Source organism: Sander vitreus, chromosome 8, assembly GCF_031162955.1.
Source record: "Sander vitreus isolate 19-12246 chromosome 8, sanVit1, whole genome shotgun sequence".
Classification (NCBI taxonomy): Eukaryota; Metazoa; Chordata; class Actinopteri; order Perciformes; family Percidae; genus Sander; species Sander vitreus.
This window is the reverse complement of record NC_135862.1, coordinates 34244144-34271381: the sequence shown is the minus strand read 5'-3', so window position 1 is coordinate 34271381 and position 27238 is coordinate 34244144. Positions and strand designations below refer to the sequence as shown.

General features: G+C 41.1%; 1 protein-coding gene across 1 annotated transcript in view; it reads left to right on the top strand.

Annotated features, from left to right (window-relative positions):
• The first annotated feature begins 4966 nt into the window (after positions 1 to 4966).
• ntrk3a (neurotrophic tyrosine kinase, receptor, type 3a) overlaps positions 4967 to 27238 on the top strand; it is a 134793-nt gene continuing 112521 nt past the window's right edge. Inside the window, exon 1 of the mRNA XM_078258072.1 lies at positions 4967 to 5235. Within this exon, the coding sequence (XP_078114198.1) occupies positions 4967 to 5235 (269 nt within the window). The remainder of the gene's footprint in view (positions 5236 to 27238) is intronic.

Sequence of the window (27238 nt, the reverse complement as noted above, 5' to 3'; positions counted from 1 at the left end):
AGGAAGCATTCCTGTTGTCAGACAGCAGGGTCTTCATCAGTCTTTCTCTCCAAAATTGATTTTGAATGCTGCTGAGAATAATAATTGTCCTGTAATATGCCAAACAATAAATGATTAGATCTTTTACCCGTGTTTCCTGATTTCCATGTCAATTATTCGTGCTGTTATGGTTATTGAAAATCACACTCACTTATTCACTCAGTTCTACTTTTCTGGTAAGAAAAAAAAAACAGCTGATGTCAATGACGATTTGATGTAAATGAATGTGGAGAAGATAGATAATAAATGAAGCTGCCATCTTGGTAACAGCTGTTTTTCAGAGGAGTTCAGATGAGAGTGTGCTGATGTCATACAACAGTGGCAATAAAAGCTCAGCCTCCATGATCCATCATCAAGAACAAATTCTCATTTGCAATGACGACCTGGCCAAGACAAAGAATAAACGTAACATAGAGTTACACAATAAATAAGTAAAAAAACAAAAAACATACAATATACAGTGAAGAATCTACAAAAAATACAGATCAAATAAAGAGTAACAGTAATATATAATTTGTGCAAGGTGATGTCTAAGTGGTCTGGCAGTAACACATAACCAATACAATAGTCCAAGTAATGTAGTACAGAGTCTCTATACAGTTTATATACAGGCCTGGACATGTCATATGGACTCCAGTGTTTTTCTAACTATAACCTGTGATAGTGGTCAGCTAACTGCCAATATTCTCACTTTACTTATATTGAATGGATGCTATAATATCACAAGTCAGACTGAGAGGTGGCGTCTGACTACTACTACTAGTTGGTACGAGCCAATTATCTGGCTAAGCAAACTATGCCTATATGTCTCAAGTGTGCATAACTAATTGCATTTCATTTTCACGAGTTTGAAAAAGGGATGACCAGTTCAGCAACACTCTGTTATCCTCCAGCATCGATGCACTACAGAGTGATCTTTTATGTGGGCAATAATAAAGGCATGTTCATAGAGACAGAAATGAGCCTACATGTTTGTTCATGATCATGAGTTATGCAATCATACAGCTTTTAATAAACGTGAACACTGATGTGGGTTTGATTTGAGAGTTTATCAGTCCCTGTGTGTGTGTTTGTGTGTGTGTGTGTGTGTGTGTGTGTGTGTGTGTGTGTGTGTGTGTGTGTGTGTGTGTGTGTGATTGCTAAGCCTACAGGTGTTGTTGCTCCAGCACAGATTCCTCAGAGCTTTGTAGTGGGGAATATTTTACCTTTATTCTCAGTTTAAGTGGAGCTTTAAACAGCAACAGAGGATAAAGAATAACAAAGACAGACAAAGTGAGAGGGAGGGAGTACACACCATGATGCCATGACCTGTCTTTTCCTGAGGCATTGATGTACTATGAGTACTGGTCTTTCACCACAGTGCCAGAAAGTACATTAATTTTGGATGAGTTTGTCAGTTCTGTAGATGCAGTATGAATAATTCATATATGTATATATATATATATATATATATATATATATATATATATATATATATATATATATATATATATATACAGTGTTGGGGAGTAATGGAATTCAGTTTATGTATTCAGAATACAAATTATGAGTAACTGTATTCTGTTACAGTTACAATTTAAATAGTTGGTATTTAGAATACAGTTACATTGTTGAAATCAATGGATTACATGACGATACTTCTCTGTTTCACGGGTTTATTCACTCTCGCAACTCCATGCATTTCCCAGAAGCCCCAATATGAAAACAAAAAAATTAGCTATTTGCGTGATCACTGATAGAGGTAAAGATGGAGCCTGAACAACAGAGCCAGGGCAGGAATGCGTTTCTATCTTGGAAATTCAAACAGCATTTCACATTAAAAAAAGAGAACAGAGAACAAAATATAACTGTGCACTGCAATGCAACTTCTGCTTGCCAGCAACCAACTTCCTTTCAGCGTCCAAATTCTCCTACGTGCTGATTTACTAGCCCCAGAGCTGTTGAAAGACTAGCCCCGTTTGACATGTTAGCTAACGTTAGCTAAAATTAGCTCATGGTAGTTTAGACTGCGGTTAGATTTTTGTAGTATGCAGTTCGGGACTACAAATACAAAAATCTATCAGCTTGTTCAGGTACACATTCAGCCAGTTGGAACAGAAGAACACACCAGAATAGGCCTGTTTAGTAAGCTGGATGTGATGGCCGCATTCCTACACTTCAAATGCAATTCAATGTGGAAGTAATCAAAGTATTCAGAATATATTACTCAGATTGAGTAACGTAACGGAATACGTTACAAATTAAATTTTTGGGCATGTATTCTGTACTCTGTAACAGAATATGTTTTTGAAAGTATCCTTCCCAACACTGTATATATATATATATATATAAAACATTGGCATTGAATGTTCAAAACCTTCAGTGTTCATTGCTCTGTGTGGCTCGGGGTTCCTAAAGGCTGCCATGTTTATTACAGCCCACCGTCTGTGATCCTGGAGATCCTGGTATTTTCAAAGGCTAAACAGTAAGATCTGTCTGAGTGTGTGGTGTGTGATTTTAATGACCCATTAGCTCACTAATGTGTTCAGTGAATGTCATCTGGCTTTTAGGTTACTAGATTTTGTGCAAATTGGACCTGAGGGTGGTGGCAGAGGAGCAGCTGGTGGCCAAAATACTATTAATGCTGGCAAAAACACAATAGTTACGTTTTATTAAAAGCTGGGTCTTATTTTGCTAGACTTGTCCATCATTGTCAAATGATACGTCGACATGTAGACTAGTATGTACTAGGAGTCTTCTACCCAAAAGTTGTTGGAAACAAACATTGTGATTGGGTCTATAGATCGTTTTTCACACAGTCATTCAGATTTTTGATACTAAGGTGTAACTAATAAATGGCTGCATTGCTATACCTGCTGGAACAGTGGCTTGTTTCTGTCTGTCAGAGTGAAAGCAGAGTGAATATGGGACTGTCATTCATCAGTTGGACACAAACACCACTCCAGGTCAACGGGAATGTGGCTCTGTGTCTGCTGAATGTGGAAAAAGACAACGGTTTGCTAACACATTTACTGTAAATACATTATTAGGTCATAATATGTCAATGTTGTGTTTCCAGCTTGTTCCGCTGTCCCTAAGTGGCAAATTCATTATTGCAACCAGTCCTCCAAACCATACGACGATATCTGTCGTTCATTCCTCCCCACAGGAAGGTTTTCTCATATATCTCTCAATCTCTCATATCTAAACCAGAGAAGGTAACAGTCGCGGTTCGAAACGTCGTTAACGTTGTGAAACGGTTGCAGTTTGGTTAGGTTTAGACACCAAAACTACTTAAGTCAAGTTTTAAGTTTAGAAAAAGACGGTGGATTGGGTCAAAATAATAGGCGTAGATTTTGGGGGAAATGCAGGGGATATGTCCCCCCACCCCAATATTTAGAAGAGGTAGATTTGTCCCCCTCAAAAAACAGGAAAATGTCAAGATCTATAATCGATCTGACGGAAAACAATAATTGTGTCTACTTGTGTTACACAAAATGTTGCCTAAAAATTCACCAGAATACAGGAAATAAAGTGTTTGACACTCACATTTTTTCCCACACCCCCCTATAATGTGTCCCCCCAATGTTGAAACCAAATCCTACGCCCTTGGTTAAAATAACCTGGGATTTTTTGTTCCAGTTAGGTATGTGATGTAGAGCGTGATCCGTAAAGTTAAAAGAACTCGCCGTTTTGCTTTTATTTTCCAACGGGACACTAACTCTGGTCTCCTGGGTGAAGGTTTGACCCACCCACCAACCTGCCTGTAGTTATTTGGCGCTCTTATAATTCCTCACCTTTGCTCCTCTACAACTACTACAGGGGGCTCCTCCACTAGAAACTTAAATATAGGGCAGAATTGCTGCTTAAACAAAGGACTTATGGGGGCGCTTTTCGGGGGAGGACAGACTCATTATTACTCCTTTAACATTTCTGCTTAACATCCAATACACATGTCATATTAGCTTCAACAGAGATGTCTGCTCTGGACTAAAGTGTGAAGCTACACTCAATCAATGTGTGTGCCCCTGGGGTTGTGGCTCCAGGGCTGTTGGTATCCTGGTTGGTAATGTTTTGAACATACAGAAGAGAAGTTACAGATGCTAAACGAGATGAGATAGCAGCAGACACAACTGAATGTGTGTGTGTGTGTGTGTGTGTGTGTGTGTTTTATTTCCGTGGGGTCACCATCTAAAACAAAAGCGCGTGCGCGCGCCTTTGTGCGCCAGTGCCTGTATCAGTTTCCAGTGTGCCCAGTAGGTGGGACTTGAAGCTCGGAGGATGGAGTGTTTCTCTCTCTCCACCAGCCTGTCCCTGTCCCTGTCTATGTCTCTCCACCAATCCCAGCGCCTTAGCAGCGAGAGAGAGAGAGAGAGAGAGAGAGAGAGAGAGAGAGAGAGAGAGAGAGAGAGAGTGTGAGAGAGAGGGGGAGATGAAAGGATGACATAAAACGATGCAGAGAGAGGAGGAGAAGAGAAAGAGAACCGGTTCTGCACGCGCTCAGACTCCTTCATGGACCTGGAATATTTTCGGGGTTTCTTCCTCCTTTTTTCTACCCACCGGTGCTTTTTTTTTTTTTAAACGCGCAGGAGAACCGTGACTGGCATCATCAAAATCTCTGACACCCCCCACCCACACACACACACACGCGCGCGCGCGCTCATACAGGCATATGGATACGCACGGACATGAAGGGAGATACTTTTTAATTTAAGATTTGGACTGCATTGAGAGAGATAAGGTGAGGACAACGGTTACACACACACACACACACACACACACACGCACGCACGCACGCACGCTCGCACGCACACACACACACACACACACACACACACACACACACACACACACACATACTGGACGGACTATGAACAGGGGGATTTGAGTATTTTTGCTGCTGCGCCGCAAAGTTGCGAAGACATCTGTCCACTTGAGTCGTGACAGCATGGATGTGTCCGGCGCGTTGCCGGGCGCCCGGCGCCCCTCCAGGATCTGGTGCTGCTGGCGGCTTTTCTTCCTGCTCAGCGTCCTCTGCCACCACTACCTGGGCTCCCTGCTGGACTGCCCGCCCACCTGCACCTGCTCGCCCGCAGACATCTACTGCAATAAGTCGGACAGCAGCAGGTTCTTCCCGCTGCTGTCCTTCCAGGGCACCGGCAGCACCGCCAACAGCACCGGGAGCATCGAGGACCTTTTCCAGAACATCAGCTCCATGTAAGTGCTGCTGCAGCTGTGTGTCCGTGTCTGCCTTAGAGATGCTTGTGGAAACACACTGTAAAGGAGGTTACCTTTTGTTTGCAGAATGTAGGTTTTTATTATTTAGTGTTTGTGTGGAGAAAAGCTTCCCACTGTCCTGTTTATCTTTGGAAGATATAAGTGATCCACAGAATATGGGCTGCCATCAGACTGAAGCTTTCTCAGTTGGGCTAAAAGAAGAGATGCATGCTTTCAAATGGGCTTGTTAGGTAGAATTAGTGAACAGGCGTAGATTTTGGAGGGGATGCAGGGGATATGTCCCCCCCAATATTAAGAAGAGGTAGATTTTTCCCCCTCAAAAATATTAAAGAACCCACTCCCCAAAAGAGGTAAACATAATTGTTCAGGGGGCTCAAAACATGCACAGAAAACCAGAACAAGTGTCTAATTAAAGAACACAACAGGAGCGACAAAAATATAGATGTGATTTGTTGTGATTCCATGTATTTTTATATTGAAAAAAAAAACCATCCCAAAACATGTGATGTTTTGAATATGAAGAAAGTTATGAACAACATCGGAGAGTAATAATTCCCTTTACATAAATAAAGAGATGTGCACCATAAATTGAAGGCAGAAAAGTCAGAAATTGTTGCAGAAAATACACCATGAATGAAGGACATTTTGTGTTTGACGCTCAAAATCTTCCGGGGGGCGACTTCCTGACCCCCGGGTTATAATGCCCCCCCCCCAATATTATAACAAAAACTACACCCTTGGTGTCTTGTGGGAAAATCACAGAAATACAATTGAAATCATCAGCATATGTACTGTACGCGGAGGCCAGAGCCAGGGCCTGATTGCAAACTAATGTCATTTTATTTAAACAGGGACCATTCTCAATTAAACATTAACCTTGTATAAGAACATGGAGAGATGCTTTGCACCATGTTGTAGCACAAGTGTTATTTTGTTGAGATCTCCACTTTTGAGGAAAAATTGAAATTTTGAACATCAAACACTTCATTTCCTGCATTCGGGTGAATTTCTCTGTAACAATTTGTGCCTTTTCCGCATCAAGTTATGCTGCAAATGTCTTTATTTATGTAAAGGAAATTATAATAGGTTTTTGGTGGGGGGGTTGCATTGGCCAGTTTTGATTATTGGGGGGTTGTAACCACCCCTATCCCCCCTGCAAATTACGCCTATGCCTGTACTATAAGACAGTGTCCTTTAAAATATGCCTTCATCTTATTTTAACCTATAATCTTAATATTTAATTTAGAGGAAGGTTTATGTAAACTGAGGTCAGTGAGTCAAGTCATCTCTTGATCATTAGTGTTGCAGCAAACGGAGAAGCGTACGCCTCAGACAGTGTCGGGTCTGTTGAGGATCACGTTCGGTTGTTTTGATCCTTTCATTGCATGCAAATTCCATCTGAAATATTTAAGGAGGATATGAGGGGAAAGATGCTGTTCCCTTGTCAAACAGTCAATGAGATCATCTTCACATAAAGCTTTGGCAATATCCCGGAGCCCGTCAAACATGTGACGTAGTAGTCAGTAAACAGACCCTCACCTTCAATACGTGCAAACAAATCTTTTTGGTTATCGGAAAAAAAAATATTTCTAACCTTTGAAAGCACTTACGAAATGTGAATTGTCAGTGCGTAACAAGGCGGCCAATTCTTTAGCAAAGAGTGTATAAAGGTGACAGTTCTTTCTTGGTCAGGTTGCCCCTCCTGTGAGTCCGTCCGTAACTCAGTAAAACAGTGGATACTCTGGGAAAGCCGAAAAATTGTTCCTTGGCCTTTTAACTGTAAACAAGCAACCGGAAGATGATTTGAGAGGATCACTTCTTGAATAAAGTGCAGCAGGAAAAAGCATTTCCTGATTGTTTTCCTTTAAATACCATTATTACTCTTCCCAGTCACTTTCTGCAGCACCTCCCTAAAGGCATGTCTTTTTTATCCAGCCCAGCCTGAGAGGTAATAAGCCCAGAAATCTCCAAATAGCTTTTCTTATTGGGTGATAAAACCGGTCATGACTCAATTTCTCATAAGCACAACTCTAAATCCAACTGTCAGTGTTCTTGGAATGAACCGCCTAGTCATTCCAATATCCGTGAAAGCCTTGTATTCCCTGTGTGGACACTGAATACAACCCCCCCACAGACCCAAATCACTTTACATATCCTGTTTTGTCTTTGGGAGACATCTGAATACCACCGAAGGCTGAACGTCCCTCAGTAAATCCTCCTTCCTTTGGATGACAATAACACAACGAGACCCTGAAACGGTTTGATGGGAGTTGTTGGTTAGACGGTTCAGTCAGCTCGATGACCAAACCAGAGGCGACTGTATGCCCCGTAGGACTAGGACGATCTGCTTTTGTCACAATTGGGTTCTTTTCCAATACGTGAGTGCTGATTGGCTTTGTAATGCGACTTTCCTTAATTATGATTCTAGAAGTGTTGTGATTTGATCGTATTGAGTACTGGGGATTTTCTTTTCCTTCTTTAACAAAAACAACAGTTGAATCAAACACTTCTGGACACAATATATCATGAGACACTTCTAAAAACTGATTGTTTTCTAAGAAAAATGAAATCACATTTATTTACTTTGTAAAGAAGAACATAAGATGGATTTTCTGCTTTTTCTGCTTTCTCTCTGTTTTGCTGGAAACAGATATGATGTAGTCGCTGTCAGCGTTACCGTAGAAACAGAAAACATTTAGGTGAATCACTGGTATGTGTGCATGTGTGTGTGTGTGTGTGTGTGTTTGTGGATATTCCTCATGCATCATGTGTCCGCTGCTTAGAAAGCGACCAGCATTCCCAATCAGAAGCTGTGTCAGTAACACTGAATAATACATCTGTGGTTGGTATATGTATTAAGCTTTAACAGCTCCATGCATCCGCACAACAGTACAGAACAGGCAACACATGGACTCTGACTTTGAGGCTAAGTTCAGCTCTCCTCATGCAGCTGTAAATTCAGTCAAGTCAGTTGAAAGACATCCTGATTCTTACATCCCCATTAAAATGGCTGCACAGTTTCATTGTCTTCTTTAAGTCATGTGTGAGCTGATGTTAATAGTGGTGTTTAAACGGATGCTGGTGCTTTCTAAAGTTTAGAACTATTAAGTTGTCAGCGTCACATTATTGTGGACTGCTAGGGTGATAGGGTGTTTTTTCATGTGGTGTCGGAATAGTCCGAAAAATGAGTTCCCAGGTACCCATCCCTACTAAGAATAGTGTACCTTTGCAGTGGCATGAGCTAATAGGAAATAATGCCTTCATAACATGGTAGTAGAATGTGTGTTGTCTGACAGTGAGCGTACTGTTCAGCTCCGGCTCACTTCACCTTACCGTGCTGTGGCGGCGCTAAAGTAGAAAACAATGTTGACAGGGTGTCAAGATGAAAGATCAACAGTTTTTACATGAACTGCCTTTTGCCGCCTTGTAGTAGTGTGTGTGTATGAATGTGTGTGTGTGTGTGTGTGTGTGTGTGTCTTTGTTGTCGCGGGGATTTTCCAACCTCTCAGCTCTCAGGATCAGGTCTCTGCTCTGGACTCTTTTATTTAGACACACGCGCACGCACACATGCACGCACGTCTCCACATGTCAGTTTTCCATCTCAGCAGCAGCAGTGTGAGCTGTCGCTGCTTGCTTGAAAAGCTGAATCCCGTCTGCATCTGAGTCTGAGCCTCTTTCAGATCCGTTTTCACCATCAACTTGTTGCTGCTCACAGTGAAATGAACCCAATGCTTCCACACTGTGAATCATAAGATACCCAGGGTTTCCAGAGTGCATAGGAAAACGTACACATCCTAAACTGATATATATATATATATATATATATATATATATATATATATATATATATTAGGGCTGTCAGCTGTCAGTGTTAACGCGTTAATCGCAATGCGATTAGGGACTGACGCAATGCGATCATTTTTTATTTGATTTTTTTTATTGATATTTTTTTTAATCTAAAATATATATATATATATATATATATGAAGAAGTCAGTGTGGTGGCACTGCTTCTGATGTGAAGCCTTTCATTCAAACACTTCAGCCTGTTTACTACAAAACATTACTGCTGACCATTTACAAAATATACAACTGCATTTAGTATGTTTGAACTAGATTTTCTTTCACCTTCCACTCAGCCATTGATTTACATTCATTTCACTACAGTTAAAAAAAAACAACGTAATAATAATAATAATAATAATACATTTTATTTATAGGCGCCTTTCAAAGCACTCAAGGTCACCTTACAAGAAAAAATGATGTACTAAGTTAAAAACCATATAACAATCGTTCATAAAAGGTACAGGGCATCCTTACAAAGCAAAAAATCAGACCAGGAATTGATGTGATCGTACTGTAGAGACGAACATTGGGTCTGCTTTCTTGTCAACAAACTCACTGGACCTTATTCTTGAATGTCATCATTGCTGAAATAATTCATCGATTAGTCGCAAAACGAATCTTGATAACAGATTAATCAAGTCTTCGTTCTAGTTTCTCCGATTTGACGAGCATTTGCTGACGCCTGTTTTGTTTATAAAGTGAATATCTTTTGGACTGTTGGCTCAACAGAAAAAGGACTTTAAAGATATCAAGGTGGTATCATACAGTATAGATTAAACATCCATTGTCTTAATCATTTGGCCCAGCTACCAGCTGATATATCATTATCAGATTTGAAAATAATGGTACTATAATATAATATTGTACTATATATATATATATATATATATATATATATATATATATATATATATATATATATATATATACTATAATACTGAAATCATTTGGGTGATATTATTGGTGCAATAATGATGATAATGATGATGAACAGTGCTAGATTACCTGCGCTCTGGTGTTATCACATGTTGTTAACAGTATTGAAATGATTTTGGGTCACACATTAGGTGGTTGATTTAAAGACTCGCAGGGTGCTGGGTAAAGTTGGACGTTTTCAACGTGCTTCTCAATTTTTTTGACCGGTAAAAATACAACGTTTCTTCTCCTTGCTTCAAGTATTTATTGTTGAATCTGGAGCCTGTGATTGTGTGTGAAACCTTTCAGCTGGCAGCAGTCAACACATCACAGAGCATCAGGATCACACAGCACAGCAACCACTGGAAAGAAATCAAGAGCTGTAACTGCAACATTGTTGCATAGCTAGAGAAGAGTTACATTATCTTCCCAACAGGGGTGGAGAGACAAAGAAGAACGATTAGAGATCTGTGAAAGACATTAATTTGTGAGAACAAACAATTCATTATTGATCCGTTTTGGTAGGTTGTTGGGAGAAAAGAAAAAGGAGCTGGTGCAGCCGTGATTCCTGTTTCCACCCACCACTGTGAGTAGGAGAGTGCAACACAGCGCTGCTTCCACACTCAGTGCTGCTTTTTCAGGCTAGTCACACAGAGTTTAGTGAAATGAGCAGAAAAGCCCAAAAATGAGAGGCACTCTGTGATCAGGAAGCTTTGCTTTTATTTAATGTCTCGAGGAGGAAGAGTGGGAGAGCAGCGTAAAACAGAGAGAGAGGGAGGGAGAGAGAGAGAGAGAGAGAGAGAGAGAGAAGGGGAGAGAGAGAAGGGGAGAGGGAGAGGGTGAGAGAGAGAGGGAGAGGGAGAGAGAGAGAGAGAGAGAGAGAGAGAGAAGGGGAGAGAGAGAGAGAGAGAGAGAGAGAGGGAGAGAGAAAGAGAGAGAGAGAGAGAGAGAGAGAGAGAGACAGAGAGAGAGAGAGAGAGAGAGAGAGAGAGAGAGAGAGAGAGAGAGAGAGAGAGAGAGAGAGAGAGAGAGAGAGAGAGAGAGGGGAGAGAGAGAGAGAGACGAGAGAGAGAGAGAGAGAGAGAGAGAGAGAGGGGAGAGAGAGAGAGAGAGAGGGGAGAGAGAGAGAGAAACAGAGAGAGAGAGAGAGAGAGGGAGAGAGAGAGAGAGAGAGAGAGAGAGAGAGAGAGAGAGAGAGAGAGAGCGAGGGGGCGATCTTTGTTTCAGATCTTTGTGGTTATAAAAGTGGATTCAAATCCACTTTTCACCGTGTGTTGTGTTGCCACTTTATAGCTATTATAAGAAAAATACATACAAATCCAAAAGAAATGCTGCCTTCACTCCTCACCACTCGACCATTCAGCGCATGTCAGAGTAAGTCAGACATAATGTTAGCCTGGCAACGCATGAAAGCTTCATAAACTCATCCATTTGTTAATGATTATCAGCAAAATGCTGTATGAAATGTAATTACCTTTATGATATTATTCAGTGGTATGACCAAGCCAGTCACCTTGGCATCAGTGATAAAAACAAAGAGAGTGTTTGCTCATCTCTCTGAGGCCTGAGCACAATGAGCGAGCCACGGTGTTCAAATAACCAATAACATTAGCAGCCATTATGTAGCACGTCGATGTGACAGCCTGCATCATGTCAGCGCCAGAGCGTGTGTGTGTGTGTGTGTGTGTGTGTGTGTGTGTGTGTGTGCGCGCGTGTGTGTGTGTGTGTGTGTGTGTGTGTGTGTGTGTCTGGCTTGAGATGTTAAGGCGATAATGAGACACTGAGTTTCAGCTATTTTCTTCCTCTGGGCTCATCAGGGAGCAGACTGAAATAATTAAAAATACATTTTAGAATCACTGTGAAGCATGTATGTCATCCTTATTTAGTTTGCCATTTAAATAGGCAACAAAGGTCAAGGTTATAATATATAAATGCTCAGGAAGTTGTAAATGCATAGCATTCAGGACCTTATGAAGGCATGGTCCAGTGTATGGTCCAAGTCAAATGGAAATGTGTCTTCGTGTATGTTACACGTCTTGCGTGCATGCTGGGAAAGGCTTTCGCCCCCTCTTGACCCTTAACACAATAATTAAGAAATGGACGGATGAATGAAGCTTGATTTCCCAAATTCCCCCTATCATAGCGAGTGGCGAGTGGTTCTAATGAAATTTCTTCATTAGAACAATAAAATGTCACCTGCAATTTCTTTAAGGTGGCGTAAGTAAGGTCCATCCTCCCAGTGTATAAAGTACTTGCATACTAGAAAACATCTTCAGTTTCTCTGCAGAGTAACTCAGGATTTTTCGTTTGAATAAAGATCTTATTATAGCACCATCTCGGTCTCCTTGGAAAATTCATTGATCAGTAAAATCGGTAACTATTAAAATCCACTACAGTAGTTTACAAGTGTTTACAGAGCCCTATGTCAGGCTGCGTTTGGCCCGAACAGGCTGCAGCAACCTGAGAGGCAAAGCAAGGACAATCTCTGGAGGTCCTCTATGTTCCCAGTTGTTGATGAAATATACCTTTTAATAATTGTAAATGATTGCTCATGCGATGTTATGTGTGGATCCTTCTGTGTTTTTTCCCCTGAGTTCTCTGTATGTATATGTTGCACTTCAGTTGCAGTGGTTGTGCTGATGTTTTTGGGTGCTTTGTGGAAACACATGGATGTTATTCTATCAGACAACTAACTCTTACAGAATTCTCCTCCTTGACAGCTGAGCTGCTGTTATTGATGGCAGCTCTCTGCATGTCAGCAGCGAGTCCTGAGTGGGCTAGCAGAGTATAATGATGCAGTTACATGATGGTACGTCTTCGCTCTTCTCCTGCAACCGGAGCACATTGTTTAATGTGTGTGTCAATCATCTGTCACACATGTGCAGTGATGATACAGGAATATTGAATCAGTCCTAAAGCCGGAGCTGGTCAACGCTATTTGCACATGAAACCTTTAAATATGCCAATATCCATTGAATATCTGACGAGGCCATTGTTAGATCAGATGGAAAACTGAACCGATGTGTCTAATGGATTCATGTTTTCACAGTAGATAAGATTCAGATGAAGAGAATAGCTGATGTTCTGTTTGCTTTTCTGTTTACTGAAGCTAGGTTTGGCTGTTAGGTTCAGCTAGGAACCTTTTTGGTTGAAGGTTGGAGGTCGGAAGATCTCGGAAACATTTGAATCAACAGATCAACGGATGACAGCTGTGGAGTTTCAGAGAAACTCGATGTCTCCTAGCATTAACATGTCCATGGACCTTCACCTTTGTTTGCTTCTGGTTGGACCACTGGCGATTAAAGCTCCTACACAGTCCCTACGAAGCAGACTTTGAATGTTAAAGTAATAACTGAGGATAAATACTTAAAACCATGTTTTCAGAGGACAGATGACCCTGTGGTTCCTCTGCCATATTTACTAAAGCTCATTTCAGCACCAGGAGCTGTCCACTAGTGGGACGGCACAATATCAGCATGTGCATTCACTGTAGGATGGGGAAAGCTTTTCTATGTATATATATTAGATTTCTGAAACATATGCTCAGATTTAATGGAGGGGTCAAACAACCACCAGCATGTTCTGACATGATGAGCTGATATTTAATTTAATTTATTTAATATTTTAAAGGCTACATTGTTTTTCAGGAAATGACAATTGTTTTATTTCCATGTAATTATTTTGAGCTATTTACCAACAAAACTGCCTCGTCACTGTTTAAATATTTGTGAACCCACAGACAGACGTAAAGAGTGACCAATAGCATGACAGAAAAAAAAATGATGAAATGTGGATTTACAAGGTTACTGCCTGACAGCGACAAAATAACACAAGTTCTATATACAAATGCACCACAGGATATGAGTCATACAAATGAAATAATACGTGCATTGTGTCTTTTTTGGTGCGTCATCATCTTAACATTTTAAACGCCCACCATATCCGGCCATACGTAAAATAACCAAAATAACATCTGATCTAATAACATTAATCTTCTGCAGGGAACTAACCATCATTCAGCGCCTGATGAACCAACTGTGTCCTTTTCATCTTTATATATCTAACAGAGCTGTTTATGAAACACATTATGACAGAACGTCAATGGCTGACGCTCGATGGCATGCTGATGTCAATATTAAAATGCTGTCAATTATGAAAATGAAAACACAGTCAATATTTCCTTCAGTAATGCACTAATGCTGTCTGACAAGGTCAATACGTTCTGGAATTATGGATCAGAAACAGCTCAGAGAGATGACGTGATCTGTGTTTTTAGATGAGCAGTTCGTGGGTTCAAACAGCCGTTAATCAGAACACACTCTGCACACTTCCTTGTGTCTTTAAATGATAGTGTGGTCTAGACCTAACCCTAACTCTATACCTGTCCTGAGATAACGTCTGTTATGATTTGACACTACAGATACAATTCAATTGAAATTTCTTTTTGCCACGTTGGACTGACTGGAATACTGTTGGTGGGAGATTTTGTCATCTGTGCATTAGCTCACATGTCCTTGATTGCACAAGTATGAACATGTGTGTATGTGTGTGTTTGTGGAGCAAGAGTCCAGCATTCTATCTCAGTGATTGCCAGGAGGTGATCATGTGTGGTTTATAGTGTGTTAGTATGCTGCATGAGTGTGTGTCTGTGTGTGTGTGTGTGTGTGTGTGTGTGTGTGTGTGTGTGTGTAGGTTACACTGGTGTAGGAATCCTTGCGGTTTATGGCAATGAATCACTTCCCGCTGCAGCCCACGCATAATAAGCATGAGCTCATTCACACACGCAGAATGCATGAACGCACGGACGCACGCACGGACGCACGCACGCACGCACGCACACACACGCACACACACACACACACACACACACACACACACACACATTGATTATAGTGCTATTAGTTCAGAGTTATAATGGAGGACAGTGAAGAGGATGTAATGTTATGTGTCCATCAGCAGCGGCTCAGTGTTCTGTTCCTGATCTACATGCTGTATGTGTGTGTGGGACAGTGAGGAGCAGCGCCCCCTGCAGGCTGGGCTTATTCCTGAGGGTTGATAGAGCTTAATAATTGCCTAATAATGGAGCGTGTTGGACCTGTGAGGACAGACTGTGTCTCTCATCAAGCTGTGCTACTCAGAAATCAAACACTCAGAAATACACTAATAAACTAAGCCAATTCTCAACAGTCTGCAGAAATATTCTGCTACTGGTCGCTGCTAGTTCAACTAGCACAACTACTACTGCTGCTACCACTGTTACAAGGCTAGTAGTCAAACTGATGTATTAACTGTCTCCATTTCCGATTTCAACATAAATTGTGCGGGTGTCAAACTCCCTCTCTGTTTCGTTCTTAATGCGTGGTAAATGTAACCCTCTCTGCACAGGGTACTTGGCGTTGGCAGGTTTACAAAGTGAAAATTTGCTTGTTAGGGTTAGGTATGAATGAACAATTTCAAGTTTTAAATATTGTCTCAGGGTGTAAACAGACAGTAGCTAATATCACATCTCGTCTGGCCCCAGGAGACACAGAATACCAGAAATACTGATCCTCCCTTTTTTCATCTGGAGTTAAGCTACTGTGAGTCTTACCCAGTAAAGATAGTATGCCCCCTGAGCAAGGCTTTTACTTTCTGAAAGTAAAATATCCTTCAGGATGGGGTTAGCAGGGCTGTCCCCACTGATTAGTCAAACACAGCCGGCCACTACATTCATAAAACAAGGAAGCACTCTCATATCGCTTTATGACCATTTTAGCACCATAAATATTGTCATACACTCCCCTATAAGCACTCAGAGGTATTACAATGGGTACAGTATTGTTGGTCCACTAAACACATCACCACACAAGCAAATATATATGAAAGAATAACATAAAAATTAGAATAAACACCATTTTCTGATTAATTATGCTGTCTAGGTTGAAAATCAAACTTCCTTTATAGCATGAAATCCCAGTTTTCTTGAGAAAAGAGAAATTGGAAATAATCATTTTAAAATGAGGGGGAACCCTTCAACCCTAGTCCATGTATCACTCATTAGACAATGACCCCCATTAAGCCCAGCTCTGTAATAGCTGCAGTGTGTGTGTCCTGACAGATAGATGAGAGGCTGTCACGCTTCGAGCTATAAAAAACAGAGAAATAAACTCCTTCAGCAGCCCTTCCAGTCCGAAGCAAAGGCTGACATTTTCAGTTCAATTCAGAGCTGGAAATGAGAGCTGATTTGACTGCACCACAGCGTGTCCTAACGGCCTGCTGCTATCACGCGCCACCATCCGCGCCAAATCCCACAGAAATGGATTGTCTAAGTCATGTCGAACTTCTTTTATTCAGAGTCACACCTGGCTGTCTACTGGAGAATACCAGAGAAAATTGAGGCTCATGCATACAAACATCAGAATCTGTAAGTCCGAGGGAGAAAGAGTGAGAGAGACATGAAGAGGAGGAGTGTATGGAGAGTCTGGCCTCTCCTCTTGAGCTCAAATCTCACCAGATGTTTTGCTCTCCTAGCACTGAAAGACATATGTGTTAGAATTATGATATTAGGTAAAAGATCATCGAGAAATAATTAAGATCATTTGGCGTAATGATACCAATTCTGTTTGATTTGACATGATTGAAAAAGCCTGTATATTAAAACACAATCTGAACGCTTAAAGGAGCAGTTTTTCTGTCTAAACTCCACTACCATGGCCCCTGAAAGGTCATCTGGCGGTGCCTGTACCCGGCTCACAGTGACCTATTGGCGGCTAAACCACTGCCACATCTGTGAAAATTCACACTGCATGCACTTTGTGAGATAAAACATGTCTTGGTGAGGTCTGTGCTTCATAGTTTGAAGATTTCCTCAAATGTGTGTTTTGAATTTTCTTCAAATTTTTTCCAAGTTGTCAGATGAGATAATGAATATAAGCATAAGCACGTTCAATCCTAGATTATCAGTGATGATGGGATTACAATCTGCCTTTATCAGAATCACTCTGAGTCTCTGCTGTGCCACCAGTATGTGAACGCTTTCATAAAGGACTCTGAGTTAACTGATCACACACGCACACGCACACGCACACACACACACACACACACACACAAACAGTGACCCTTCACCACAGAAGAAATGAGGCTGGAAATCTTGCTGCAATTGCTTGTCTCTGATAGCCAACACATCATCTGAACAGTGACTGTGCATGCGTGCGTGCGTGCGTGTGTATGCGTGTGTGTGTTTGTGCATTTGTTGCAGTCTAATCACAGTGAACAGAGAAGGCAATTTGTTCAGCCAGAGCCCCTGTTGTGTTGATAAGCTGGTCACACAAACCAGTCTGCCACCAGCTAGCTCTCTCTCTCTCTCTCTCTCTCTCTCTCTCTCTCTCTCCCCTCCCATCCTGTCTGGCTCCCAGCCCACCTCAGCTGCCAGTGACTTTAGATCCAGGCTGAACCTGGCTGGGAACCAGCTGAGCCAGCACTAGTTTGGATGGTATTTAAACATCATTTTGGAATCTACCAGTTTGATCTTGATGTCCGATGGCTGGTAACGTGCCGTGTGTCATGAAATCTTAAAAGTTTTTTTCCTTACACCTGCTGTTGTCATAACAACATGGCCTTGTGATGAAATGGCCTTAACATTAGTTCAATGTCATTCCAACTCCATTTGAAATGATTAATCCACATGAAACCACTTTAGGCTAATCTGCTCCGAGTTTTTGTCATTCATATCGTTCTCTGTCCTGCAGGGCCACAGCATCGTCCCGTCTTTAGTGCTTCAACCTGAACTCACACTCTGAGCAGCTCTTCAACTCATCACAACATTTAGGCTTTAACGGACACTTCCACTTCTTTCAGTACTCACATATCATATGCAGTGCTTGTGATTCAAACTACCTCTTCACTGTCTTTCAGTGTTCCAGCATTGACTTCAACTCCTCTTAATTCCTGGCTGCTCAACTCAACATGGCACTTCTTTGGTGGTTAAACCTGTGAGACTTTCATATATTCACTTTCATATACCTTAACTTTTTTACATGCTTTTCTTTCATCTGCTCCTCAACTGCATCTTTTATTCCTTTAATGGCTTTATGGTAGCTTTTAGCTTTCTCTCTCAGTGTTAACATTTGAACTGACCTAAACTCCTTTCATACATTTCTGCCGAACCCTCACTTCAACTTAATTTAGTGCTTCAGTAAGTCCTGTATTCAAAGCAGGGGAGCATTTAGGAGCAGTGTTCCCTCTAAGCCAATGGCTCCTCAATGTTTTCACATCAAGGACCCCTAAACTGACACCAATTAGACCACAGACCCTATTTGATAGGATTTTTTATAACAGAAGTGTATGAAAACAGTCATACATTATGTCATTGTGTTACTTATGGATTTAGAGTCTTTGTTGTATTTTGTATGTCTGTCTTTATGTTTGTGTATTTAATGTGTACTCTATGTTGTCTCGCACGTTTTTAGGGCTGTCCCAAACGATTATTTTTTCAACGATTAATCTAGCCATTATTTTTTCAATTAGCGATTATTTTCCCATTGCTCAATTATTAACAATTTACACAAAGCAAATTTTAATAAGGTTCAGATCTCTATTTATTAAAATTAAAATTGTTAAAACACTGCACTGTAAAATGAATTTTTAGTGCAACCTGAAGCCAGATGTAGGCTATCAATCCAACAACAAAATAAAGTCACTTTCAGGAGGAATACAAAAATAAAAACTTAAAGTAAACAGAGCAAGTGCAAAAAGAGTAGGCAGTATTTGCTTTTTTAACAGTAGGTAAAATAATGAATAAGCTCTTGTTTAACATCCAAGCTCTTCTCCCTTTTATTTAACTTTAATTATTTGTATCTAAAGGCTGGTTAAGCACTGTAGGGAGGAGAAGTTGGACAGTTTTTTTTGTCTTGTTCCAGTGATTGGCACATCTGGGTGATGGCGTCGGATATGCGTTAGTGTGTTAGATGTATTTCCACTCAGATACCCAACAACTGCACACACACGGTCCTCGTCTTATCCACCACTCTCTCACCTGTACTACTGTAACTGACCCGAAGACCGAAGTTTTCGAGGCGGGGACGGCACCAGGCGGGAGGGAATGAGATGAGAGGCCATGACATGGGAGGCTCCAGGCTGCAGCCATACAGTCTCAAAGTTTTCCCAAACTTGCGATCTTAAAGAGGCCGGCGGGTCCTCTAACTCTTGTGGGTCGCCACCATTCGCCATACTCGTCCTTTAGTGCTGCTAGCTCTGACTCAATCACTGGACCGTCAAACTGACAAAAAACTGCATGTAGGCGGAGCTCGGCTAGCTTCAGAGCTAAGGCGGGGCTACAGATTAGGTGTACCTAGAACCCGCGTATCTAACAGTAGTTCCGCATTACATTAGTTCCACATTACATTAATTAATTTGCACGCAAATTTTATTTATTTATTTTATTTTGTGACGTGTCGACGCAAATTATTTGTGTCAACGCATTCAATCAATGACGTGGACTACGTCGACAAATCGTCCCAGCGCTACACATTTTATGCCTTGTCTTGGCCAGGTCGTCGTTGCAAATGAGAATATGTTCTCAATTGGCTTACCTGGTTAAATAAAGGTTAAATTAAAAAAAATAAAAAATGGATGAAGTTAAAGTGAAATTAAATGATTCCCCTTTTTGCTGGGCACCCCCTGGAACACCTAAAGGACTGCTGGGGGTCTTGGACCCCACTTTGAAAACCACTACTTTAAGCTGTCAGTTTTGGTAACGCCATTTCATACTTACATGCTGTATAGTATTTACCAAATAGTAATAATCCATGAGACATTAATGTCATGTGTATATGAAGGTTTGGTGTCAAATGAAAGATGCAGGCAATTCTTCATGTGTTTTGGTCTTGACAGAGGTGAACATCTTCTGCAGTGTTGGATCAGATACTGTAAATACTTAATACTTCATCCAGCTCTGTGTCATCTTTGTGTGGGCGGTGTCGTGACAGAGCTGGGTTTAATCTTTGAAAATAGGAAGAAGAGAAGAAAAGAAAATATCTCTTTAAGAATCAAACATAATCTCTGGTGAGGTTTTTGCTGTCAGTGTTTGACTTCCTGCTTTAGGTTCTGTGCCGCTCTCCACAAATAAGGACATTTCATCAACTACAGGCACTGACTCAACACTTTCTGCCTGTGCCCCTCACTGCCCTTAGCAATGGGTTGCAAAATGGTTTTGGTTTTTTTATTTATTTTCTTCAAATGTGTTTTTTAATTTGGTCTCATTAAGCAATGTCTTCACTCTGCTCCGAGCAGTTCTGTGCTCCAATTAAACTCATTCTGTTCTGTTTTGGCTTCAAGCAGTCCGAGTTGTCCACAGTTCATCCTGGAGTCAGCACACACACACACACACACACACACACACACACACACACAGGTAAACAACTACACAAGATGTCCTAGACACATACATTGTCCAGCTTAACATTGTTAAAAAAATGTTTTACTTTGCTCATGAGGAAAATACAACAGCAATGATTATCAAATATATAACGAGAGTCCAGAGGCTGGCCAGTAAAACCCTTGATGGTATGATAAAATAAAAGCTTCTCTGTCTGAAAATCTATGCAACTGCAATACAAGCAGAAGAGGAAGCAGAGGAAGACAGATCCTTAGGGAGAGGTCCAAATACTGGATATTTAACTTGTTCAATGAGAGGTGACTTACTACTGAGAGTATGTCTTACTTGCCTCCTAATACTACCTAATACCTAATAAAGAGCAATACACTTTCATAATTTCTACAGTATTGATCTTGTCCAGGTATACAGTCCCTCTATAGACCCAATCACAGCGTTTGTTTTCAGTATCTTCTGGTAGAAACCTCCTGCGTCCCGTACGTACACTTTAAAGCTGCTGAGCAAACAGGACGAGGAACAACTGGATCTACTGCTTTCATATGTCAACACTTTGACTAGCATTAGTCCCCTGATACAACAGGAGTCTTCATCTGAGGACCACAGACAGCAACAGCAAAGCTGACGAGTGAACCAAAAGACTGATCGACCGACCAAACAAATCATTTTTTGTCTCAAAAATAATAATAAACATTGAAGAGGGAAATATGTAAGAAATATACAGTACTCATGCATTCTCGGACTTAGAGTGAGTGAATTAAGGAAAAAGCTCACTATTACTGGTTTTCCATTGTTCTTAATACATTTATGACAATTCACAGCATGAAAAGCAGTTTGTCTGTGTGAGCTTCAAAGTGTAACATGGCGTTTTAACAATGCTTGAGCAGTAACTCTTATACTGTATCTATAAGCAGGTTAGATCTGAACAGCATTTTCCTGACTGGATGAATGTGTTGGGACAAGATGAACGGCCGCAGAGCTTCAGCTGCTCTGCTGAGAGAAATTACACACAGAGCTACATTAAGAATTCAAAAGCATGTCCTCCATCATTAACTGAACATCATGTCTGCTGTCTTTTATGGACTCCTCTGACCATTTGTCAGCCAGTGAGAGTGACTGATGATAGTAAGTGTAGCAGAGCGTCGGCCCTGCTCTGTGGAGTGAGAGTATGTTTTCACCACATACACTAATACTCAGTATTTTCAGCCTGAAACTTTGTCAGATTAGCTTTGCTCGGACAGTACTGTAATGTAGAAACCTAACTTAACACCGCTTCACGGTCTGCGGTCAGTCACATGGTTGAATTCATATACTGAAATGAATATATTTGTTAGCTACACATTAGAAAGTGTGAGTTTTCAGGGTTACAGGAAAGTTAGTCTATATCCACAACCTTCCACTTCTGGGATTGCTCCGATGCTGTCCTTATTTTCGGCTGGATGTCCGTCACTTTCCTCTTTCTTTGTGTTGGCGTTCTAAACTCCCTGAGGACTATGGTTAACTGCTCCTCAGATCTCTGCAGGGTAAATCCAGACAGCTAGCTGGACTATCTGTCCAATCTGAGTTTTCTGTTGAACGACTAAAACTACTTTTGAACGTACACATGTTCCACCAAAACAAGTTCCTTCCTGAGGCTATTTTGCAGAGGCGCCGCCCAAGACGATTGTGATTGGTTCAAATAAATGCCGATAAACCAGAGCACTTTTTTCTCACATACAGGAATTCTGTGTGGACTAGCCAGACCTTCCCAGGTCTGGACATGCAAGACTAATATAAATATAATATATGAGACTACAGGACAGGTAACGCCAAAGAGAGGAAACGGCAGGTGTACTGGTTCACTTTAAGTGAATATGTGTATGTAATATGTTAAAATATATAGTTATGGAAACCCTGCCAACTCAGTTTTTCCTGCCTCTGCACTTCTTGGCCAATCCTGACAGTTTTGGATTACGTTCCTTGTTTAAATCATTCGATGAGTCATGTTTAGTGTTTCCTGTTTTATTTTGGCTTCCTCTTTTTATTTGTCACGTCTTCCCTGATTTGTTCCCCTGTCTGGTCCCCCTGCTCGCCTTTGGTTCATTATCAGTTTATCATGGCTCCCAGTGTGAAAAGTTTCAGCAGTTATCTCTCGTGTCAAGTTAGTTCCTCGTGCTTTGTATTCCTACTTTATTCCTTGCTGCCAGTCTCCTGGATTTCTCTGTTTACCTGCTTGCCTATGGACTTTGAGCTCTGTCATTTAGTCCTTGAACACTACCTCCTAATGTGTGCATCTGTGTTTGGGTCCAAACCGGTTTCCCCCAGGATTTGTCACATGGCCTACTTTAATCTGCTCACCTTGCTTTCCCATCAGTTCTCTTTGTTGTATTTTACCCATGTTAAATAGGAAAGAAAATAGAAAATCAATATGTGGCGGCCAGTGTTGATATTGTGCCGGGCCGCCACAAATAAATCAATGCAAGGGAAACACACAATGTTTCCCAACCCTAACAGAGCACTTGAAACCAGCAGTACACACTATTACTATGAGGATATTTTGTTCCAAGATGACAGCTGCATATTTATATCCAGATGGGTCATTAGTGGCTGTAATGATGGAATCTTCAGTAAGAAGGCAAAATAACAGCTACATTTATACTGAACAGCAGATCAGACCATCGTCACCCAGAAAACGGCCGTTTATGTTGATTGTGCAAACAGCTCATGACGACACATATCTGTTTTCTTGTTAGGCGGCGCCCTCTGGTGACCGTAGTAATTGTCACGGGGAGCAAACAAGGAAGTGAGGTGACAAAGTATTTATAGGTCAAACAACCACAGGACTTCCACTCAGGAGACCGGGGTGTCGGTACACGATCTGTGCTGCCTGCACGATCCGTCATGCGCATGCGCAGATGATAATCCTGTTTTACCGAGGATACGACACTGCACAATCTGTTCCACGCTAGCCTCCACCGGGAAGCTAACGTTAGTTTAGCTAACAGCTAATTCGGCTAACCGCTTGCTGACAGCTTGATTCAGTCTAAAATAACGTTACCTCAAACTTAACAATGAGAAAAGCAGGCTACAGCTAAATTAAGACTTTACAGTAATAACAATAAAGACAAGTATTGAGTAATTGTATTTTAAATGAGCACAAGTATACAACTAACGTAACAGCTGTTATATATTTTAATGGTTATTTTCAGGTTTTATTTTGAGGGTCTTTTAAAGTTATTACATGCTGTCTCAGCTAGCGGTTAGCTGAATTAGCTGTTAGCTAAACTATCGTTAGCTTGCCTGTGGAGGCTAATGGCAGACCGCTACAATCAGCTAGCGGTTAGCCGAATTAGCTGTTAGCTAAACTGACCTTAGCTTGCCTGTGGAGGCTAACGGCAGACCACTACAACTATGACCCGAAGCGTGGAACAGATTGTGCAGTGCCGTAAATCCTCGTACAACAGCGCATGCGTGAACATCTTGCGCATGCGTAGAACGGATCGTGCAGGCAGCACGGATCGTGTACCGACACGGGGTTTGTGTCCTGTGTGAAACCAAAAGTCAACAGTCACTTTTTGACATGAACCGACTTGTACAGACCTTAGTCGGTGACACAGTTCTGTCCTCATTTTAGTAGTTTTATGTCTCTCATTTTAATCCCTGATGTTTTACTAACCCTAAGTATGTATGTGGCCTAAACTTAACAAGTTCTGTTTCACAACACTACCTATGTGTTTAAAACTTTGGCAGTTATGTTAAATAGAACGGTCACATGATTGAAACTGCCAGCACGGTCATGTGTTTAAAAAATAGAAATATATATAGTCATATATGTCGTCTTTGGAGTCATTGGAAATTGAAAATTCTGTCGTTTAGGTATGACAAAGTGTTGACAATAATAAAATGAATATATGGATCACTGGTTTGAGCAGAAATAGATTTTTAGAATTTTTAAAGCTGAGATGTTTATTTCTAAGATTCGGTCCTTTAACCGCAGTCTGGCCTTCCAAGCTTTATTTCAGAGCTGAATCCCTGAAGGTACTGCCATTTTGATTTCAGTGTTATCCCTCACTTCCCTCCACCAGTTTCTACAAGATAAATTAGTTGCACTTAGAGGTCCTTTCCTTTTGATTAAGGCTGTGCGAGACTGTGCTGGGGCAGCTCAAGTCAAATCCATCACATGTTCACTGTAACTAGTTAATTTATAACTATACTAAAGAAGAAACACAAACTGGCAGCAAGAGACTAGCTAGAGGAAAAGGTGACAGAGAGGGGGAGTGAGTCAAGTGAGCCCTTAAATTGGATTGTGACTTAAAATTACTGATTTTAAACATTTCAAAAGCCCTAAAATGGAGTTGAACTGTGCTGGTAATTATGTTTTTAGAGCCACAGTGATTATAGTGCAATCACAGCCCCGGGCAGAGCCACAGCCAGTCTGCTATAGAATGAGACGGGGAGGCATTTATACTATGGATCAAACTTCAGGTTTTGTTTATGTGGTTCATCCTTCCCCCTGGTGCTGGTATATGGACTGTCGATGGTAGATGACCGTATCAGAAAAGTTCCATGTCAGAATTCTCCTAACGGACCTATCTCCAGGTGTCGGCTCGGCTTCTTGTTTCATGGCAGGAACAATAACATCTAAAGTACAAAGAGGCATTTTTTTTTATTCCAACTGCAACAATCCAAAACAATAACAAATACTGTCTAGAATATTCTTCAGAATAACCTCAAAGGTACTGCATGCTCAGAAAATATGCTGAAAGCATAACATGGCAAACCCAAGCAACAGATGGGCACATTGACCTGAATGGAACATTACTCAGTAATACTAACACAATGAAGTGTCCTACTTTACACTTGGAAAGGTTAACTAAACAGCAGCTCAGCACTTAACAATGGAGCTTGTGCTTTACAGCAACAGACACATTGTGTGAGTACATTGGTCAGCTAAATGTAACAATGTCATTGTGTTTCACCTCGCATGTGGGAAAATAAAAAAAAATCATAAAAAACAAAAGCATCCCCTTCTACTAAGTGTGATCAAAACTGGCTAATGCAAAAATAAATTCAAAGAAACAATAAATAAAGTATGTGTAACAGTGGGGAGTGTAATATAGAACTAGGATATATAGCATATCTAGTACAGTTGAAGCTATAGCTTATACTTCAATTTATTTGCATTGGTGGTAACTCGGTTTACATCTACAGTATATGCAGATAACTTCGTCTGGTGGAGAGAACCATCTGGAAGGGCTTTGAAACTCAACTTGACATTCAAAAAACTCTTTTCTTTCTCTATTTTGCGCTTGCGTTCATCATGCGTCAAAAAGTTTGAGAGCCTCAGGATTTTGCCACTTGCAGTCATTTTTCTAAATATACACATGGAGGTCTCTCCATATTATCAGTAAGACCACAAAACCATCAATTTTATATGACGGCAACAAGTAAAGCAGTAAAAAATAAAATAAAAACATTTAAAAAAAAACTTGTTTTTTAATTGTTTTTTGCAGAGTCCTGCAAGGGTTCAGTTTTACAAACCTGCACACTCAAGGCTCAACATGACAATGTTACCATCCGTCCATCCGTCCATGCATCCATCCATGCATCCATCCATCCAAGCATCCATCCATCCATCCATCCATCCATCCATCCATCCATCCATCCATCCATCCATCCATTCATCCATCCATGCATCCATCCATCCATCCATCCATCCATGCATCCATCCATCCATCCATCCATCCATGCATCCATCCATCCATCCATCCATCCATCCATCCATCCATCCATCCATTCATCCATCCATGCATCCATCCATCCAAGCATCCATCCATCCATGCATCCATCCATCCATTCATCCATCCATGCATCCATCCATCCAAGCATCCATCCATCCATCCATCCATCCATCCATCCATCCATCCATCCATCCATCCATTTTCTTCAACACACCCTCATGCCTAAACAACATTTTAGATTGATTTCAAACTCTCCCAGAAAAACGCATACAACCGTTGTATTTACTACCGCACGGTGGTGGGTTCATCATGTGACCGTAATCATGTGACCGTTCTATTTAACATAACGGGTGCAGTTTTAAACACGTACAGTAGTAAACGTTGTGAACTAGTTAGGTTTTGGCAACAAAAAGACTTAGGGTTAGTAAAACACCAGGGATTGGCTTAGAATGAGTCAGGTAAAACTTCTAAACGTCAAGGACATCATTGCGTTACTGACTAAGGTTGGTAAAACTCGGTTAATTTGACTCCGCCCCATTCTGCCTTCTTACATGGAATTTGGCGCTCTTATACTTTGTTACCTCACTTCCTAGTTTGCTCTCGCATAATTAATTACCACAGCCACGAGAGGTCGACGCCTAACAGGAAACATCATTTTGGATCGTTATGAGCCGCTGGCATAATATACTAAGATAAAAAAACATGACTAAGCTAGTGATGAATCTCATTTGCCACAAATGTATAGGAACGTTGATGAGATGGCTATCGAAGCAGTAATACCGGTGCTGGTTCTCTGTAACAATGCTGGTATGTTCCTTAAATCAACCTGCAAGCTTCTCTCTTGGTTCTTTGTTCTATTCTTTATCGTTCCCTCTCTTCACCTCCATCTCTCTGGCTCCTACACTTTGGAGGCAGAGTGCGTAGGAAGCTGCTGTAGTGTTGCAGCTCCTTCTCCGTCCTGGCAGACAAACATTGATGGTTTGTGTGGGTGAGAGGTCTGAATCTTCACACACTGCCAAGATCAGGAAGGAAAAGGGGGGGTGAGGGGAGGAGGGAGAGTCAGTGTCGACCATCAAACACTGGAACTTCCTAAATATTAGAGCAACTGGGGATTGATTGAGAGTTTTACAGTA